At 38.2% G+C, this 21941-nt stretch overlaps 1 protein-coding gene across 1 annotated transcript in view; it reads left to right on the top strand.

Moving 5' to 3' along the window:
• Positions 1-21941, top strand: part of LOC144645519 (uncharacterized) — a 67022-nt gene that overhangs the window by 24364 nt on the left and 20717 nt on the right. The window contains 25 exon segments of the mRNA XM_078505101.1: positions 432-824; positions 1121-1230; positions 1520-1808; positions 2245-2438; positions 2906-3075; positions 3545-3717; positions 4496-4576; positions 4924-5099; positions 5492-5564; positions 10768-10878; positions 11607-11863; positions 12286-12394; positions 13143-13364; positions 13491-13604; positions 14066-14146; positions 14722-14859; positions 15392-15642; positions 15911-16010; positions 16384-16479; positions 16567-16841; positions 17246-17345; positions 17840-18162; positions 18638-18779; positions 19609-19937; positions 20175-20328. Of these exon segments, the coding sequence (XP_078361227.1) occupies positions 432-824; positions 1121-1230; positions 1520-1808; positions 2245-2438; positions 2906-3075; positions 3545-3717; positions 4496-4576; positions 4924-5099; positions 5492-5564; positions 10768-10878; positions 11607-11863; positions 12286-12394; positions 13143-13364; positions 13491-13604; positions 14066-14146; positions 14722-14859; positions 15392-15642; positions 15911-16010; positions 16384-16479; positions 16567-16841; positions 17246-17345; positions 17840-18162; positions 18638-18779; positions 19609-19937; positions 20175-20328 (4461 nt within the window).

Genomic DNA, 21941 nt, shown 5'->3' with positions numbered 1-21941 from the left:
AAATCTACGAAAAGCTCTTTCGCCCGGGGTGGTTCGGTATGGAGGGTAACCCTCCTACCAGGGACAACTCTAGATCTCCTCCATATAAACAGGCCCTAATTGAACGAGAATATCTTGATCTTCTAAAAAAAGCAGAGAAATTTCGAGAAACAACAACAACAACAACAAATAAAACAAACCTACCTTTTTGTTTAAATTCACAATTGAAGCGTCCGGTGGAGTATATAATACACAAACAGAGGCCTAACGTTTGCTTTTTGATCTGAGGTTTTGGTGGCCGGATGTGGCATTTAGATCTGAAAATTAGAAAAATAAACCGTAAACAGAGAACGGAGCTAGATCAGAGCAATAACAAGATGCGGTATAGATTTTTATAATACCGTTATGATTGCAAACTATAAATTTGATCACATCCTTTTCCTAGTACACAGCACCTTTGACGTGCACCCCCAACTTTTTCCCTTTCCACGGTGGTTGCTTCTCTGTAAATACCAGGAATTTCCTAAACTGGCAGCAGGCGTTGGCACAGTGCAATCGTGAAGGAGGTACCTTGGCCAAAATATCTCGGGAAGGTTTGAGATATGCATTTTCCAACATGCTAGAAGGAATGAAACCAAGACCGTACAACTTGCACATTGGTTTGTTGGCCCGCGATGATTGGGTGTGGATAGATGGTAGCCCGTTGAATCGCTCTTTATGGATGTCTGGAAATCCTACCGCTTACAAGGAAATCCAGAGCTGCGCTGTTCTATCGGCTGGTTCATCCAGGATAAAGAACGTGAATTGCGGGTTAACGTTTTTCCCTTTGTGCCAGAAGAAACCCGGTAGGTTTCTATGACCTGCTTTTAAATGATTCTGAAGCCAATTTGTTAGGACGTTTTCGGTCTCTAGGCAATTGTTGCTAAAATGTTTTAACAGTTAAAGGGAGAACAGACCCGAAGTAATTTAACATTGGCGGCCTTATCAACTGACATCAACTGTTGTCGCTGACATAGCTCAGATCAGCAAATCTTTGAAAAACTACCCCAGTCCAACCCTACCGGAATTTTACTGCTGCAACTTAATTTAGGTAATAGTTTGCTAGTATGAATTGATTATCCCTTGTTTTGTTTCCTATCAGTAGATTTGTTGTCAAACCGGAGTTTGACCCAAAGTTCAAGTGTCCTGTTGCGTTATCATCCCTCTCTGGCCATTGATAGATCTTACACCACTTGCTTCCGTTCATTGAAGGTAACCACAAAAATGGTCTTTCTGGCTTTGTGTTTTGATAACTAAATAAGGCTTGCCAAGTCTAGGCTAATGTTGAGGGGGGGGGGGGGGGGGGGGGGGGGGCCCCCCCCCCCCCCCCCCCCCCCCCCGAAGAAAAAGCTTGGTCTGAATAGGGTTAAGTAAGTTAATGTTTTTTTTTTTTCTAATTAGGGGATTAACCTAACATTGTTTTATTTTGTGTGTGCCTTCTTTCAAATATTTCCCTGTTTAGGTCTTCACTCTTTTAATTCTTTTTTTTTTTTTCATTTAGGAGTCCAACCCATGGTGGCAAGTTACCCTTAAGAAACCACTCTATGTAACATCTGTAGAAATGACCGATAAAAAAGATTGCTGTCCACGTGACAGTGGCATTATCAACGTCACGGTATCTACCAGGCAAACTGGTTCAGGCCCTACTTGTACAGGATCGCTGCAGTATGGGAAAGCCCAGGACTACAAAGTACATTGTTCTCCACCGGCGCGCGGCACGTACGTCAAAGTGACGTTGTCTGGAGATAATGTCACGCTAGTTCTCTGCCAAGTTGTCGTGAGAACAATCGGTAAGTTACATATAGTATGTAGTTACCCTCTAGCCGTTACACCTCAACCAATGCGGCATGTGCAGCAAGAAGTTAGGATAACTGGTGTGCTGGCAGGCTCAGTTCATGACTGATGGCATATTTCCAAAATTCATCAATATCCAGTGTGTAGTTTGAACAACGTGAGAGATTCCCACATGTCCCTGGGATGGCATGTTATAATTGTTTCAACTTTGGTTCACTGTTAGCCCCAGAGTCTCGCCGGCTGAACTTTTAAATGTTCATTGTAAGAAAATTGAGGGATTACAAACCGAAGTTGTGAGGCTATAGACGCATTTTTTTTTACCTTGGCTGCTTTGGGATGAAATCAAAATTAAAAAGCGAATAGGTATAAAACGAAATAATTTAAATTAAAAAAGGCATTTATGAGAGTTCTTTCTCACTTTTTCTGTTGTAGAGTCTGTCGTTGACGCCCACGGCGTTTTACGTGAAGTTTGGTACGGCGTAAATTACGACTCAACAAAATCATCCACAATGCGTGAAAATCCTGCCTTTAAGCAACCAGTTGAAAGCCGGATCATTCTGAGGGATTTCGATGCACCAGTCAATGTGGACAGCAATTACATTCAACGATTGACAGGATACTTGCAGGTATTTTGGCATAAAAAGTTTTTAAACAAACAGCATTTCAACGTCATCATTTACCACGAACGTCGCAGCGCAATTTAGCATACAGCTTCTAGTTAAACTTAGGAATACGAAGAGACATTTTTTATTATTTTAAGTAAAGATAAATGCTAGATAGCAAAACCAGAAAAAAGTGATCTTAAATTGTGGCGTTTGGTTCCCTATTTCAAAAATAATGTCATTTAAAGCGTTTCAATGAAATGCGCTATACAGTAATACTCATGTACCCCAGACCTGGGAACGAGGTTGACTCATAAACCGTTCAAGTTCAAGAAAAAAAGTATTAGTGCTTAGATTATGGACGTTCATTTTTTGACCTTGGGGTGAGTTAATGATAATACTTTCTGTAACAAAGACTGAAAATTAAAGAAACAATGTTTTTGACCGTATCTCAAAGTCTGCTTTTCAGCAAAGTTATTGTTTTTTTATAGGTTCCTGAAAGCGGCAAGTATACGTTTTACATGTCGTGTGATGATTTGTGTGAGTTGTGGAAGCATGATGACAGTGTCGTTGAAGAAGACGACATAAAAGCTGAGGAGCGTGTAACCAAGGAACCAATTGCTACCGTAAAAAGATATACTCGCCATCGTCAATGGAACCGGTTAGTGGCGTGATGGCATACTTACGTACCAGATTGCTGTTTTTTGCAACTAAATGCCTTATTTTTTAAAGAATTCCTTCCTCTCCTCTAATTACCATTTCCTTTTAGGCATGGATGAAGGAGTCTGCTCTGCTTAGTTGTAGCCTAAAATAACTGAAAATGTCAAAAACATAAAGAAATGTGCATTTAAGTCCGTGAGAAAATTTTATTATTTGGCTATTTTTTTCCTTTTAAAAAAGGAGCTGGATCATAATGAAGTATGACGATAGACATAAATCTTGTCAACTAAGCGTCAATGCTAGGCGTTTGCTTAAAAATTTTAAGTGATACTTTATGAAGCCAACATAGCCAGAGTTTTGACTATTTAATGTTAATTTTCCCAGAACTCTCAGCTCTGCACAGTAGAGAACCAAATATGCGCGTTGATTGATTTGTTTTTCTGATCTTTTGTTATGTTTTGCTTCACAAGGTACCCAGAGCAAATGTCCCAATCAATCTTTCTCGACAAATGTCGCGTTTATCTAATGGAGGCCTTTATGTGGGAAGGAAGAGGCCACGACCACATATCCGTGGGCATGCGCAAACCAAGTGGCGAATACGAACGACCTATTCCAGGAACAAGACTGTTTTGGACTAAACCAGGTAACTTCACTATGCTGGGTAATGCTGGTTTGATCTTATTATGGAGGAGAATAGACCACAAATTAAAAAAGGATAAAAAAACAAAAACAAACAAAAAACGCCATCATATAAATATATAAGTGTCTCTATGAATTATCAGATCTAAAGGTGCGGACATACGTAAAGACATATTGCAGGGAACATGTGACATCGATATGTTGCAAGGAGAAAATCGTAACATTTCCCCATACTAGTAACACGTCCCATTGTGCTACATCTGCAATGAGACAGCAAGGTTTTGACAAAGTTTAAAATTTTAAACATCTCTCTGAGGGGGTAAGGGCCATCTTAAACTTTCAAATATATATTTTTTTGCCATCTCTAGCTCATTTTTGAGTTATCGGCACTGAAAGCTAAAATTAAGGGCGTTTTTTAACAGGCTATACTGTTGCTATGGTAACAACGAATGTAAAGAAAATGATCACTCTTGTTGGCCAATGATTAGTCATTTGTTTCGTGTCATTATTTTAATAGTAACGGGCAAAAAATGTAGTACTGACCCATCAAACTATAAGGTGTCTGAAAACCATTTTCAGCCATCTTAGTTGCCAAAGTCAGTGCTTGCCTTGTGTTTCATGAAATAGTTTTTGTTTTGTATTTTCCTTCTATTTAGAGCTATTTATAAATCCTTATTTTCAAAATGCCATTTATCTGACTTACTTAAAAGATAATATGCAGAGCTGTAAAATATATTGCAGCACCATTAACAATTAGTATAACAATTGTTTATTTTTCATAGGAACACGCACATTAGAGGTGACAGTGCAGGATCAGAAGACGTCTTTATCTACCATTGTTGGTTCACAGTTACATATTTCAGGCTAGTTTAGATCATATTTCTATACGGAAATGGCGTAATTCGTGAATAAATATCAATCATTGAAGATCAGCGATCAGAATAGTTAAATATGTCCACAAGATCTTCATTGGTTTAAAAGCATTGTAAAACACAACTATCATAAAAGAGATAGAAAAGGAGGAATAAGTAGTAACAAATGGCGTTGCATTAAAAAAAAAAAAAAAAAAAAAAAATAAAAAAAGAGGTTAAAAAAGGAGGATTAATGATTGATGATTCTTTGAACGACATTGTACGCATGACCTCCAGAAATAAAAGTTTCTTGTCGTTATTTAAATACGAGTAACACCTTTGCTCTTTTTGCAAAACAGGTTTCTACCGGTTCTGTTGTGAGGGTGTTTATTGTCCGGATTGCCCGTTGGAACTGAATGTTTCGGCTGTTGGACAAAATGTATCAGTGAATTCCGCACTTAACTTGTCTTGTGTGAACACATCATTCACGGCTACTTTTAACACGGACAGACAACCTGGAAATTTTGAAATAAAGGTCAGTTGTCGTCAGTTGTTATTAAGATAAAATGTACATTAAACGGTGTCGGAGAATTTTGGTGGAAAGAGGTCTTTCTTTTTAAAGAAGGTTAAGTTCTTAAATAAACAGCCACCGAACAATAGATGTCCAGTTGTCGTTCTTATTTAAAGTAGCATTTAAAGTAAATCGCGTACGGAACGTCGAAAGAATGTTTTTTCTTTTTTTTTTATGATAAAAAGTGTAACAAGACGTTCAACACGAATCTAAGGTGATTAATTAAATTTATAAGACGCTAGACAGCCAATCAATTGACGGCGTGATATATTTACGTTTCAATTCATATTTTGAATACATGGAGAAACCTTTGCTGGCTTTCAGTTAATTCATCATGGACTTAAACCATTTTACAGATCAGTTATTCATTTGTCAACAACTCAGAGCAAACTGTGTACGAAAGAGTGTTGGGATATGTTCATCTTCAAGGTAAACACCTTTTTCTTTCTCCTTTCTGACATATATACATGAGGTACCGTAGGGTAAAATTTAGCAATTTTCTTACAAAAAATGCACCAAATGATCACTAATCTCTGTCATTACAGCAAGGCGCCCAAATGTGTGACCACTTTTAATTTATTCACATTTTTCGTGCAGATTTAATCCAATCAGAAGTCAACTGCAAGCTATCCACGGCTTTTGATTGGATTAAATCTCACGAAAAATGCGAATAAATAAAAGTGGTCACAATTTGGGCGCCTTGCTGTAAAACTAACTACCTACTACCTGCTTACAAAAAGAAAAGAAAAAATCCCCAAATATTGAACTAAGGAAGGGTCCATTTGAAATACATGCAGTATTAACATTTGAGTCTACATCGACCCTCTCAGATTTCCTTTATATATTTGCATGGGGGTACATATTAAGGTGACAATGCTGTAGGTAGAATGTTATTGCAAAATTTTTAACGTGTGGAAGATATCGTGGTCAACGTGTTCATGGTCGGTTTTGAACAAAAAACCAAATGTCTCTGCAACATTGAAGCTTTTCATATCAAAACACCACTGTAATTAATATTTCCGTACCATTTTAATGATATCATCAATTTCCATCGCTATCTGGTTTAGTAGTAAACCTATTTAAAAAATAAGGTCTTTTGGTCAATGTGTGACACTAGAGATTTTAGGGTAACATTACGTTTGAATATCGCCGATGCGGCGTATTCTGATGGTTTCATTAGCCATTATTTTGTGAATTATTTAGCAAATAATAAATTAAAGTCAAAAAAAGTCTGTTAAGTTCTACGGCATGTACGATTTTAGCGTACAAAAATGTGCTACACGTGAGTACAGAAAAAAAATTCTGAAGTTTTAAACGAATTTTTAATGATTGATAGGTCGGCTGAAGACGTGAAACATGACCCTAATACAACTTTTAATATCTAAAGTGGCTCGTGATTTTAATTATCCGGCTATATAGTGCCCTTAAATATAGCTTTACGGCGTGAAAAAAGGTAAACAAGCCACTCGCCATATGCATGTTTCATCATCGATTGACTTCAAGCGTTTCCTCACGAACAGATTGATGCAGAAAGAGAAAACGTCGCTCCCTTCTGTCTGGCAGGTAGTTATAATGTTCACAAACAATTCTTCAAAGCTTTAATTCCACTTGTCTCGTAAACGAAGGCCTCAGTACTTCACATTTTCAGAAGTCTGGTAAGCTTTTCATCCGGGCGCCATGTTGTTTAAGACTAGTACCCAGTCTCTCAAGACTTGCTTCAGTGCTGGAAGCACAGTACTAGCATTAAGAAAAAAATTTTTCACTGTCGTTTTCTGTGCGAACAATTTCTTTTTTCAACTGCATCTTCCTGCAAAAATTTTTTTTTTTATTTGTTCATTTGGGCTATTTTTTGCTTTATTTTTTCAGTTTTTCCCACTTCTCATTTTCGTCCCTATTTTGTTTACGTGGATGTGACTTCTTCCATTGGACGCCTTGTATATGAGATCACGTGATCTTATTTTAAAACTGTAATAGAAATTTACGGATACGAAACCAAACAATCTTCTCTCTATTCTTCTTATCGCTTAAGTGGCGATGAGTATCATCCAACCTTAACGAGTTACGTGTTATGCTATTTCCAATTCTCCGGTGCACCGACATTTTGAACGCGAAATGGGCCTAAGGACAAGGTTGTGATGGCATGAATGTCGTCCTCACTTTGTTTCAAGAATTATCTCCCCCAAAGAACGCAGAATAACTTCTCAGTTGATCCTAATCTCTACTTATACTTTATAGCGTGCGCGAACACAAAAGGGTGGGGTGGGTAGGGGGTATATGTTTTCATGTCGCGGATCTCTAAACCATAAACGCCAGACGAGACCATACATGGAGAAATCCGCCCTCGGTCTTTTCTGTATACTCCCAAACGGCCTTTCACTTGGTTCATAAGATGTATGTCGAAAGGCAGTGGTCATGCGGCAGGAGATCATTTTAAAAACTCGTGACTGCTTATGCATTATAAAGTATTTTTTCTTTTCTCCGACGCAGTCCGTGTGATGGGATCGCGAGTTTCACTCACATGCTAGCCTTCATCAGGCGATAAGGTCGACTGGTTATGCGTTAGCTTATAAACACGCTGCTGCACTGTGATTGGTTAGTTTTCAACAGCTGTGATTGGTGCATTTCGATCCTCGCTGTACCCGGTGTACTGTTGTTCCCTCGGCGGTCCGCTGTCGCACAATCCTTTTTTTTTTTGTCGGTCTCTTTCGCCTTATACAGTGTGCAGTGGAAACGTCGCGATCTCCTCGTCAAACAAATTTATTTTACTCTACACGTAAAATTTTTTACGAATCTTTTTTTCTTTTTTCTTTCACTTCGATGTTCGCTCCTATATACTAACTACGAACAGCGACTATCGAGGGATGTTGCATCAATACGTTTACTTTGCCCTTAAAATCTGGGCATGCGCGGTCGATTTTCGTTTTTCTCCGTGATTTGTCTAACCTCTGCTTACTCCCGTTAACACTTATTCGAAAATTTTACTTTCCTTCTCCTACCATCTCGTCCTTTTGGTCTCACCAGGGATCGAGAATTCGCACTCTTAATCTTTTGACTGACGATGCGTTCATCGACGTGGTGTCAATTATTATTAAAGAAGTTGTCGTGTAGCGCAGCTCAAACCTCACCTTGTGAGCCTCCCCTCGTGGATCACGTCTTTCTTCTGTCACTTCGTCATTGACGCGTGCATTTCATCTTGCTCCGCGCTGCAAGCACTTTTTCTTCGCTTTCACCCTCACTATTCCCGCTTTTTTTTTCTTCCGTCCTCCCTTCCCTGTGCTCCCTCCTGTCTCGTTCACATAGCAACTATCCATACTTACTCTCGTCTGGTTTCCCCTTCGCCTCGGGGGCCACTCCCTCATCCCCCATCCCTTTGTGTTCCCAGCCAAACCCCGCCTTCATTCGTTGCGTAGCGTAACAGACATTAACGGCAGAGGTCTCTCCCTGGCGCAGACCAGAAGAACCGTTGACTCTGGGGACGAGAAAGGTTCATTCATCTCAATTCTACGGTTCATGCGCACAATTTAACCGGATCCATACATGGCCAGAGAGCAGAGGACGGCCCAGTTCAGTCAAAGCTGACGAAAAATGCACGTGTTTATCTTCAAACTCGTTTATCAACCGCTGATTAAGGAGAACGAAGAACCCCAGGAACAAGGATCCCAAAAAATTGCAACAATTTTGAAAGCTGGAAAGCTGAAAGCTGGAAGCTGGAATGACGGACAGACGTATCAACGAATTAAATTTTTGTATAAGTGCAGATCATCGTGCCTTTTTACAACTGTATTATTCTTTGCCTTGACCTGGTTGCTGAAGTTTGTTTTTACTGGCACTTTCACCATCATATCCTTTTGTTTTATTTTGTGTTCCCACCTTTCCTGTAGCCATTCTTACAATAAATGTAATGAGTGATACTGTATATTCTAATAAACGCCCACTCTCAAATAAACGCTGCGTATGTTAAAAACGACCCCCCCCCCCCCCCATCTGAGTTGCAAAGTTTGTATTAGAGGCCCCTACCAATAAACGCCCCGTGTTTATAAACCCTCTATTCACCCCCCCCCTCCCCCTAAAAGGAAAAATATTCGCCTTAAATTGGGAAACGTTTCATGGGTAAAGCACGCAATTTGCTTAGATGCTTCTCGACATCCCCATCGATCGCGATATCGAACTATCTTTAAAGACATCTTTAGGCTTTGCATTAGTACATGATAAGTAAGATTACAGTAGTGGGAGCAGACTGCGCGTCGATCACCTATTTGTCTTGTTTACGTTGTTACTGTTTAAGTGATGTCTTTTTTTACTAAACGCCTTTTTATTTTAACTCATTACCCTAAAACGCCCTGGCGTTATAAATTCTTACGGTAGGCTAATACGAATAATTTTAAATAAAAAAGGTAAACATGGCGAATGAGGTTTGGATCTTTTTTCCTCCTCCTCATCGGTCCTTCTGAACGAAGCTCGATATCTACTCGAGTTTGGATACTTTGAAAAGTCGGTCTCACGTACCCAGAAGCAAAATGCCGCAGCTCACTGAGAAAGAATTGATGATTCTTTGCAGTGGAAAATTTTTTTATTTAAAAAAAGCGACAGATTGGATTATTTTTTCTGCGCTATTTTTTATACATCTTTACTATGTGCTGGAAGAAAGCTTATAATCTGGGCGGCAACTTCAAGGAATGATTATGCTTGTGTTGTTGTGGGATATTTTCAATTGTGGGCGACCAGAGGTCGGTATGACCTTTTGTTCTTTTTGTTTATATGCTTACTACCAGCCAACACTTCAGTAGTAAAATATGATTATTATAAATTACGATGAACGTTCTTTATTATTTTAAAATCTAACTTATCGCGTTCCGTTTAACTTATTTGCATATTAAGAATTTAAAACATTTATTGATGTAAACCTGTAATTCCTCTTAACCTTAAAGAGATTTTACTTGATAATGGAGAATTTCTTGGCAATCTATTGATAGTTTCAAATTTGATTGAAGAAACGCCGCATGTCTACAAACAACGACTTTTGAGACCCCACTTTCTTGAAGTGAATAAGAGAATTGAAAGCTTTAGCAAACGATAATAAACAAGTTTACTGAACGTTTTGTTCGGGGCTTGGCTGTGTTATGTAAAAGTTTCTTTCATTCTTTCATATTTAGCATGTAGCAGGTGATCAAAATGGTGAATTTTTTGGGTCAAATTTGAGTACATTCCACTGTCTGACAGTTTGATTGACATTTCTCCAAAAAATAAACAATTAACAAAATTTGCACATGGTTAGTGTACTAGTGATGTTACACATGTGTGCCAAATTTGAGGGAAATCGGTGAGATACGCTGTAGACTCGACTGCATGGCTCTCGTGTGGACTCACTCTTAATAGATGAATTATTGCACGGTTTTGAATGGAAATTAATATTTTAAAACAAGGCACAATGTTGTTAGCAAATGTTAATTTGTAATGTTATGATAGTTACGCGCTAACCTAAAAAGGAGGCTAAATCTTGCAAACTGATAAAAACTAAGCTCTTGGCACTGCATGTCGCAGAAGAGATTACTGATACCCGCCTCATAGCCAGTTCCAACAAAGAGGCTTCTTCCCTTTTCGTATAATGCTCTTTTGGTCACTTTATTTTCAGCCTTGGTACTAGAAGAATGCCATTTTGAATCCGGTTATTGTGGATGGAAAAGCCTCGGTAACGAAGACATGTGGAAGTTGTCAGTTGAGACGGCATTCATAAAATATCCAGGTAAGTTTGGAAGCCATATCAAAGCCCTGTTTAGTTGTGTTCATGAAAATTCTTTGGAAGGATATCAAATCAGTCTTTCTGTTGAAACAGTAGACCCCTTAGGGCGGCGATAGGCCGTAGAGGCCTATCGACGTTATTTAGCCCAAAGCCTGAGCTATGGGGGGTGGGGGGGGGGGGGGTGGGGAGGGCAAAAGAAAAAAAAGTTCCCTTACTTATTTGCAACTTATCTCACGTAAACAGCACATGATGGCGGATCCACATTGACGAACCTTTCATAAAAGGGTGACGTCATTCTTTCCTGAAATGACGTCACAATTGACAGGTGATTTCTACTAAAATAATTTTCTTGGGTCCTTCATATGATAAATAAGATTAAGCCCTATTGGTTTGTTACTTTTGCAATACATGGAAAGGGGCATTTCCAGCAGGCTCACAAACTAAAGGAGAAATGAAAGATAGGAGACTTTTTTTATAGCGGCGAGTTTTTTTTTGGAAAAAGACAAAAATTAACCCAAAAGATCCGGGTTTTAGGGGTGTATTTTCCATATACTCACTAGTGAGGATATCGATGACGTCATTTCCCGCTTTTGCCGCGGTTGGTTGTGTCTATATATTTGTCGACAATTGAAGCCAAGTGTCAAAATTAGTAAGCCTAAATTGTCACCTAATCAACAGTCAATGTTTCTGTCAGGTAATAACAACATATATAACAAATCGCCTTCTTTCAGGTCATTTTGCCTATATCGACGACTCCTACATAGCACAATTGGAAAGTCCCTTGTTACCATGGAAACCATTGTATCAATCCCTTGGTTTGTGTTTGCGGTTTATGTACCTCATGCCTGCTAAATCAAAGTCCACTTTGAAGGTTTTTCTTAGAGAATCAAACCGAGAAAATCCGTTATTAGTATGGCGATTGGTCGGGTACCACGGTGAAGAATGGTCTGATGCTCAGGTGGCTTTGCCAGATATCAAGGGATTTCAGGTTTGAGCAAACAGAAACTAAAATTTATTTGTTGAGTTGCAGGTTGAGTTTTAACTTTTTTGTTATTGTCGGTCAGTTTTTGGAGATGTTCAACGCTTGACAATCAGTACAACTCACATTTTGCAAATAATGAACAAGTATTAAGTTAATTAATAAAAGTGATTTATTGTTTCAAAGACAGGCGGTGGTGGGTATCCGCGTTCTTTTATTGTAATGATTTTTAGTCTTTTGAGTGAATATTTTATATGTTATTCGAAATTTTTATCATCGTCTTAAAAAAAGGATGTGGCGATTAAAGTCACTATATACTGTATCATTTCAGATATTTCTTTAATCCTTCTTAGCGACTTTTTAAAACAGATGGTCGATACATAAAAAAAAAACATGACATATCTATTACTCCTTTTCTTTCTTTTTTTCAGATTATCATCAAAGGAGAAGGTTTTCTTAAAAATGAGATGAGTGTTGCTGTCGATGACGTCATCTTAACGACGGACAAATGCGCCTTGAGGCCTTACTTTGCTAAAACAGGCAAATGTTTACTCCTTTTGCTTTTAAATGTTACTTAATTCTCTTTAAAATATATAGCAGGCGAAAATTTCTCCATAGCGCCCTTCGCCTCTGTAAGATTGGCACCATATAAAGCAGTGTGTTCACATAAGGCGTTAACGTCATCACACTCCATTAAACTCCTTTAAATTGTGCTCCTGTTCACATCAGCTAAAGTCGTAAGACAAGACAACTGCCGACTCTAATATGGGTTTTTACCCAGAAACATGCTCCATTCCCTCAAATGACTCCCACTTCTACCTTTGATTTCCAGAAATTCTGTTTCATTCGTGAATCTTATGAAATGTTTGCTTCAGACTGTTAAGTTTAAGGCGGCATTGTCCAACGGCTATTCCTTGCCTCGTGTTATCCCATACCTCTTTTTTGTTTTTGTACATACTGTTATACTGCCTTTGTGTTAACTCGCTTTGAAATTGCGTCATTTCTTTGCTGCATGGAAAGGTCAGAAGTATCGACTCTTCGTACCCGATTAGAAGCATTTCCACGACAAGCAACTAAATTCACGGGAAAATAGATTAAATTGAGTGTGTTCAGCCGTCAAAAGGCGTTGAAATTTACCATCTTTACGGGACACTTTCAGAGCAGTAGCGTGTGTATAAAAGCCAAAAAACCGCTGGGAGCCATACGAAAACTTATTAAAGCCCTAGTTTAATCACAGAAGTAATGCTTTTCAGATAAATACCTTCTCGAGATGTGGTTCGGTTTTTAGGTTTCAGCTGCGCCGATAACCATTTTACATGTAAAAATGGCGAATGCGTCAAGAGGAATTTGAAGTGTGATGGCGACTTAGCGTGTAAAGATGGTTCAGACGAAGACGATTGTGAATGTCCTTCTACGATTTTTCAGTGTCAGGAAGGAGGATGTATCCCAGCAACAGCCATGTGCGACGGAAGATATGACTGTTATAACGGGGATGACGAAAAAAACTGCCGTGAGTTGCCCGACCCTTTATTACTCATCGAGACTCGCGCCTTCTTGTCTTGTTACTTTAGCGAGTCTCTTTATGCATGCATTGATCTATACACGATGAAACTTCCCATGTTCGTATTCCTTTCAGGATATCCATGCCCCACTAGATATCGGTGCCTTGATGGATCTTGTATTCCCTGGTCAAATACATGTAGTCCAGCACCTTTCTGCAGGGACGGAACAAACACGCCGTCTGTGTGTGGTAAGTAACAGCCAGAACTTCTTCTAAAACGTACGACTCTAAACTTATCTGACTGGAATCTTGCATTTCGGATCTAGTATGCATTCGAAACAGGGGATGACGGAGTGAATTGGTGGAAGGAATATGTGTCTCCCACAGATAAAGATTGCAATATTTAAGCAAAAGACCCCCAAACGATTTGGCCTGAAAATTATTAAAAAATTGTTAACGTTTTTTACAGTAACTGTATCATTTTTGGATTATTTTACCATCTTCTTAGTTGCTTTAGTAACTATTGATTCAGCTTTGGTGATTTTATGAGCTCGTTGTTAACCTTAGGATTGGGCATCGAATAACCAGTATATCAGATACCCTAGCGTTGAGGTTGCATTGTTTAGCGAAATGAAGTCATGTACAAGCATTTCATGTACAAGCATTTCATCCCTTCGACGCTTTCTTTCTTTTCTTCTTTTATTTTGCAGAATCTGGAAATTGTCATCTTAATGATTTAGCGTGTCTCTCGAAAAATTCCAGTGGGCATCGAAGATGCAGATCTTTTCGAGGTAAGATGACATAAAGTTATTTGTTTTTCTATTAAGTACATTCAATGAAGCGATGTCATTTATTTACTTCAAAATTGCCTTTTCTTTTTCCATTCTTATCGAATATAATTAGTTTCTATTTATCTTTTACAGAGATTTGTTAGAAGACAGTTTTTTAAGTAGTGCCGCAACCAATCTTTAGGGCGATTTCAAAAAGCTTTCAAAAACGCTTTCTATATAGCTAGTGACTAAGCCAACAAGATTTTGGTATAAATTCAGAATTCAGCAAGTTCTCCAGCATCGAGTTTAGTAAAAAGACTTCGTTATGTCATCACGATTCTATTCAGTTTCATTTCGTAACCTCGTCATTTAAAGTATGCAATATATCGGTGTCAAAAGAAAAAACTTCTAACAAGGTCTATTTTGTTGAGCGAAGGAAAAAAATCTTTATTTGGGTACAAATTAATTTATTTAAAGACGATTATCATACTCTCAATATGATGGGATCCCATTAGGACGTCAGGGTGACCAGGGAGAAGAGAAATAATTCGTCTTTCATTTTTACCAATTCTTTCCCTTTGGTTGTTCTTAAACAGGTCACTGCAGTTTCCAAAATGAAAATTGTGGTCTGAAAACTGACAAAAATGCAACGTTCCATTGGACTGTGGGTTCAGGCGAGACACCAACAGAAAATACTGGGCCTAGTTACGATCACACGTCGTTCACTAAAGATGGTAAGAAAATGCGTCAACAAAATGAAATGCGAATTCGAAAGTGATTACAATGCGACGTCATTGATTTTCTCAAACTATGGGAAGTATGTTTGCACACGTTTTGTTGTTTGTAACACTAATATGATCGACTTTATCTAATTTTTAAACACTTTTTATTATCCTTTTGGATTTCCTTTTGCTAAGCTCCTTGTTTGATTAAAAATGTATGTGCAAGCTATATAACTGAGATTAGCACTTCTCTAGCACACGAAATTAATGGTAAATAATAAAAGGGTATTGTGGTAGTCGACATGGGAACGTTAAATGTAAATTCCTCTGCGCTATTTACAGTTAATTTTTGAGTGCTAAAAGGACCTTTGGGATCCTACTTCCCTCGCATTATTCTTGGTCGATGACAAAACGTGCTACTTTTTTTGCTAAAAGCAGTGTATTATAACAGTAGCAGAAGAAGCCTACTTTGCCAAACAGTGACAAAATTGTCTACTCTTCTTTTATATAATACGTATATCTTAATGAAGTTCTTATTTCGTAGGTTTGTATATCTTCATTGAAGCTTCTCACAAAAACCCTGCAGAAAAGGCGAGGTTGTTAAGCGGCTGGCAAGAGCCCAGCGAAACAGTTTGTGTTCAGTTTTGGTATCACATGCACGGGTCAGATATTGGCAACCTGAGCATTTATCTGAAAAGTAACCAATCAGAGACTCTCGTCTGGAGGCTCTTAGGAGATCAAGGAAACCGCTGGAGATTTGGACAGACGGCGCTGAATAGTCCGAGTTCATATAGAGTAAGTTGTCTCAGTTACATGTAATCACTTTCGGTAAAAGCCCACACTAAAGGTTCCATCTTTTTAAAACTTACAGTACATTCACTTTTCTCTTCGACTGGGATTTATGAAAAAGCATACAAACCAGAAAGAACAAAAAACCATCGGTTTTAAACTACAAATAATAAAAGTACCATTTTAGAACGTACAGAAATATTTACTCTCTGTCCGGATTTTTGAAATAACGTTTCATTAGATTAACCTACATTCTTTTTTAATTTTTTGTCAGTTTGTACTAGAAGGAACGGTTGGTAATGGAAGCAAAGGTGACATTGCGCTGGATGACCTAACCATTCTAGATGGAATCTGTGAAATGATTAAAAGGCAGGGTAAGTTAGCAATATAAAAACTCCCTCTCTAATACAACAAGCGGCATGTCTCCTCGGAATTCAGTTTTTTCCATTAATTAAATGGGGACGAAAAATTAAACGAAAAATTAAGGCTAATTTGTCCCTGCTTGGGCGCAAAATACTGCTTCTTTCAGAAGTTGAATTTTATGTCCAAATAATTTGTCTCCTCTCCGAGCGCGTACGTCCTCATAGGTTATTATTTCTTTTTTTTAAACTTGATAACGTTGCTATAAGAAACATCCCTACCTTACACCGTTTCCTTAAAAAGAATGTTATTTTAAGAAATGCTGGATGTAAACTGTATTTATTCGTCGGACTCCGGATTTCGTTTCACTTTCGTTTTTACCGCCAGAAAGCCCAGACTGTGACTTTGAAGAGGATATGTGCGATTGGGAGGCACGAGAAGGTTGGATCCTAGACAGACATGTGAAGGGATTTGAGAAGTCAGGTGAGATGTTTATTAAGTGTTGTACTTAACATACTTCTATCTTATCCAGTCGCTTGAAAAGCTCTAACAGTTGCATTATTTTATCAGATGGATTCGTTGCTTCTCTTCCTGCCGGAGTAACTGAATTGCCTTCCTCTCTGTCTTCTCCGATCATCAACATCCATGCTTACGAATGGAAATGCTTACGTTTCTGGTATTTCATTGGCAATAATCACGCTAATGACTGGCATAAAGCCTCATTAATGGTGCTAGTAAGGCAATTAATGTCGAACCAATCTGTGCTGCTTTTCTTTGTGGACGAAGTTACAAATAAGGCGCGATACACACAGATACCGTTACCAAGCAATTACACTAATGCACAGGTATTTACAAACGTTGTATTCGTACACTTACTATCCCTTCTATATATCGAATGGACTATATACCCCTTTCAGAGATCACTATTTCACTTAAAACTGTTAGTATCATAGTTTTTTGTCATCACTATATATCGTTTAAGATTTGTTAAGTAGTACAACGTCAATTAAGTCTTGAGCCCTAGTCTTTAAACACTCTCCCTCTGGGAACAATACAGAAAAAGTGCCTTGCCCGCTCCTTTACCAATCTTGTTCCCGAAGTTTGACTTGCTATTACCCCTCTAACGCAATTCCTATTATCCATTTAAGAAAATCTGATTTTTATTTCTAATGCTAGTTTTTAGTAGCTAAAAGCTTGTTAAAAAGCTTGATTATATTTTTTCTCGTTACATGATACAGATTAATTTTGTTGGTTGGAGCAAAGCTTCAGTAGTGGACCATTTATAGCTATTGATGACGTTTCCTTCTCCAAAGAAACTTGTCAACAAATCCCGTGGAGAACAGTTGGAGGTAAAATTAGAAATCAAAATTTTAAAACATAGTTAAAGGTAGTTTACGAGATTTCAAACTCAAAGAATTAGTCCTCCTTCAAACAGTTTTTTATTAGAAATGCAATATTTGCAATATCCCCCAGTTGCCGGAACATTATCTTCACTTGTCACCTTGAGATATCTTCGTATTGCAAGTGGAATCATCTTATCTAACAAAATTATGAATAAAATGTCTAATTAAGAAACTATGATCCCCTTACCTTATTCTAATAGATGTATATGCTCAACATGCCTACATATCAGTCTCTTTATAATCTGCCTTGGTGGTATACCCAGACGTAAAAGAGATGCATGTTTCGACCGTGGAGATTAAACAACAATATCATGACCATAATCATGAAAACTTACCATTATTCTTGTGTATCTATCATTTCCTAAAATAATTAGTAAGGGAGCAAAGTCTGTTGTATTATTTGTTTTGACAACAAACTTTGTATTGTATACATTCCATAGAGCAACTAAAATGCCAGGAAGCTATTGGCATGGAAAATGGTGCAATTTCTGATGGACAAATAAGAGCCTCTTCCTGGTTTGGTGCCAGGCATGCCGCCTACCACGGCAGACTGCACCGTGTAGCAGGATGTTGGTCAGCTTATGGCAATGATGCAAATCAATGGCTCCAGGTTCATCTGGGTAGTGAGAACACTGAAGTAACACGTGTAGCAACGCAAGGAAGAAGTGATTACCCTCAGTGGGTAACCAAGTACAAACTGCAGTGCAGCAAGGATGGAATGAACTTCCTGTACTACAAGGAACAAGGACAAACTGCGGATAAGGTGATCTAGGTTCAAGTTGACTTAGTTTCTTTTTCTTCAGTCCTCTTCTTCTCAAAATTTCTCTTGAAGGCCGTTTCATTCACTCGTGGTAAAGTTCAAAAGAAATGATACCCACGACGTTCTGACTTAGGGTATATATTATTAACAAGGTAAAGGTTACTTCAGGAAGAAAGATAGTGAAAATACAATGGTACATTTTAATAAGAGTAAGCATTCAGCTAATTAAATATAATTGGGGACAATAAAAATCAGGAAGAAATGCAATTTATGAGTTAATGTAAATAACACCGATCTAAGAATAACTATATATACAATAATTATGTGGTTAATATGGGGCGTTACAGATTTAAGATTTTACGGTCAATCAATCAATTTATTAACGCCATATGCGATGCGAGGTTGTCCTCACACGTCAAATCCAAAGACTAGTGTGTAAAACGCATGGCAAAACTGTCAATTTTCTCTGGATTTGTAGGATTTTACTGGAAACACAGACCAAGATACTGTTGTTTATCATGAGCTAAGGCCACCAATAAGAGCACGTTACATCCGTTTTCGACCAATAGCTTGGCATAACCACATATCAATGAGAGTGGAATTGTATGGATGCCGAGAAGGTACATGTCTACACGAAAAAGCGAAGTTTATTGGATTTGGTGTCAGCTGGCTAAGTATTTATAACTATCCATAATGTAACTCATGAATTGTGAAATTAGAGCAAAAAATTTCAGTCAAAAGGCTACGAAAATATACAATTAAGAATGTCTTTTTCTGGAGGATAAACAATTACGTGTTTTTTATGCGAAGTAGATTCGTCAACACAGACCAACCTTTTTTTATACAAATTTCAATATCCAATTCGACTTGGATTGCGGGAGGACCCACGTGAAAACCAGCTAGTGCTGATGTGGCTCCCTCTCTAAATATAGCAATTTAACACGTAGTTCTTACAGGATTTTATAATAAAGGTAAGATATTAATGTTTATTACAGTAAAAGTATAGTAGAACCCCCAAAACTCGAACTCGCATAACTCAAATTGCCCGCTTACTCGAACTAAATTTCATTTAGGTCACATTTACCCCGATAACTCCAGTTCCGGTTCTTGCAACCCGCTTCGGATGCCCATTAAAATATCCCATTAGCTCTAGATCTCCTTGTCATGTAATCGGATTTAAACACTTAAACTAACACAACAGCAATTTCAATCATTTTTTACTCTTATCGTAAGCCTGAAAGATCGTTTTAGAGTTTCTGACGCGTCAAGTTTTATTGGCATTGCAATATACTGTATACTGAAGCTATAAAATCAGTTAAATATCAATTATCAACATGGCAAATTGAATAGTCGATCGACCGTGATAACTCGAAACCCCGCTTACTCGAACTTTTTTCGTTTCCTTTCAGAGTTGAATTTTTATTTTTATCATTTCTATGAAACATTTAGAATGTCACGGAGCTTTGGGAATGAAAAACGGCGCCATCTCTGATGCTCAAATTACTGCCTCTTCGCAATTCGATGCTAATCATGCCGCCATCCAAGGCAGACTGGACTTTCGAGAAATTCCAAAGAGAATGGGGTCTTGGTCAGCTGCCAGAAATGACCTCCAGCAATGGCTCCAGATTTATCTTGGTAGTCAGCACACTAAAGTCACTCGTGTAGCAACGCAGGGAAGGAATGATTACCCCCAGTGGGTAATCAAGTACAAACTGCAGTACAGTAACGATGGAGTGAACTTCCAGTACTACAGGGACCAAGGACAAACATCGGATAAGGTGAAAGAGACTAAATCCACTGAGATGCTGTTATACTTGGTATCTCAGCAAGTGAGTGTTAGTGTTTTAAAATAAAATTTTGCTACGGTACGAGCTTGACTGTCAAAAATTCTCAACTTATTTATATTTCTCTTTCTCTATTGAGACTCCACCAGCTTAGTTGGGGGATGATATTTGGAATTTAAAGCACTAATGTTCTCTTATAATAGATTGCGAATTTTTCATTTGTTTGATTAGGTATTTAATGGAAACTCAGACCAGAACACTGTTGTATGGCATAAACTAAATTCTACAATCAGAGCGCGCTTCATTCGTTTTCGACCAGGGATCTGGCATGGTCACATATCAATGAGAGTGGAACTGTATGGTTGTCAGGAAGGTTACGTAGAAGGTAAGTAGTAGTTCTTAATGTTGTTTGGTGGGGAAAAATAGAATTCTAATTTCCAGTAGCTCTTTTGTTACTTTTAAAAATGTGACCCTCCACAGGAAAACAGGGAAAAAGGTGAACGCACGGGCACGCGTGTCATGGCACGGCACGCTAAGCGTGTAAGGTAAGGTAAGGTATTTTATTTAAAGTCGACACGTGGGGAGTGGTTGCCCAATCTCCCGAGCCAGGGACTCATGTAAAAAACGCACGACTATTTACAATAAAATTAATTACAAGAAGCATAATAATAATAATATATATATATATATATATATATATATATATATATATATATATATATATATATATATATGTACAAAAAAAAAAATAATAAATAAAAAATCAAGGTAAAACTATATACAGTTCATACACTGGCTCCCAGCAAACTTCATGCCATTTAAACTAGCTCGAAAATGTGCCAAGGTGGTCGAGGATTTGGCGTTAGCTGGCAACTGGTTCCACAAGTGAGCAATTAAATACAGAAAGGAGTTGTGCATGACAAGACTGTTATATGGGGGCTGCACAACATTTGAGCCTCTACCTCGTAAATTATAATTAGTTAACCTAGGTGTAAAAAACTGGGAAATATAATTTGGGCCATCAAGTCTAAAACACTAAAAAAATAAAATGAGCGATTGCACGATACGTCGCTGCTCTAGTGTATCCATAGCAGCCATGTCTAGGCATAGATGATAGCTGGACGAGTTACTAAGATTCAGCAGCGAATTAATCGCAAAGTGATTACAACGTTCGATGGAGTTCTTCAAAGTTTTAGATATTCCCAGCAACAGTGGGCAGCAGTATTCAATATGTGGCAACACGTAGGCTTTATAAGCGTGTCACACTTCGCACGGATATGCGCATATTTAATAAGTAAAGCAAAGAATGACACGGTTGATATTGTTTCGCACGCTAAAGCTTTTATCTAAGGGTAGTGTGCTATTTGACACGCTTATCGTGCGATATGACACGCGTGCGATATGGCACGCGCGCGTGCAATAAGACACGCTCCCCAAACCAACCTTCGTTTGTAGCTTTTACATCCGTTTACATTCTTATGGCACGAACGGGTCGAAGCTATCTAAAGAAAAACATGCTAGACGAAAAAATGCTTTTCATTTTTTTGTTATCATACGAAGACAAACAAGCTCGCATAACTTACGTACTTACCCGACAAACGTGCATAACAGTAAGCTAATTCCAGATCGTACGAGGCTTATGCATGAGGCGAAAAAAAAAATAGAAAAAACTTCGATTGCACGAGACCACGATATTTAATTGTACTTTAAAAATATAGATTGCTCGCAAGAATTCAGTTCATCGAAATCAGTTGATTTCGCAATGAAAATTTGTTTGTTCCTCGGATTTAAAAGAAAAAAGAGAAAATGCTCGCAGTCTATTAATCCCGTCCTAATTATCTGCCTTGGGCGGGAGGAGTAGCAATCGTTGCTTTTTTATAGTTTTAGTCGTGTCACTGTATAAGGGTGTTATTAACCACCAAAATATTATAAACTTATGGTACTTTCCCGTTTCCTGTTTCCTGACCAGCCGATGCTCGGCCGCGCAAAAACTGGGAC

Source organism: Oculina patagonica, chromosome 1 (genome assembly GCF_052425735.1).
Source record: "Oculina patagonica isolate OP01 chromosome 1, crgOcupat, whole genome shotgun sequence".
Taxonomy (NCBI): Eukaryota; Metazoa; Cnidaria; class Anthozoa; order Scleractinia; family Oculinidae; genus Oculina; species Oculina patagonica.
Note: the sequence above shows the minus strand (reverse complement) of the source record. Positions and strands in the feature narration are given on the sequence as shown.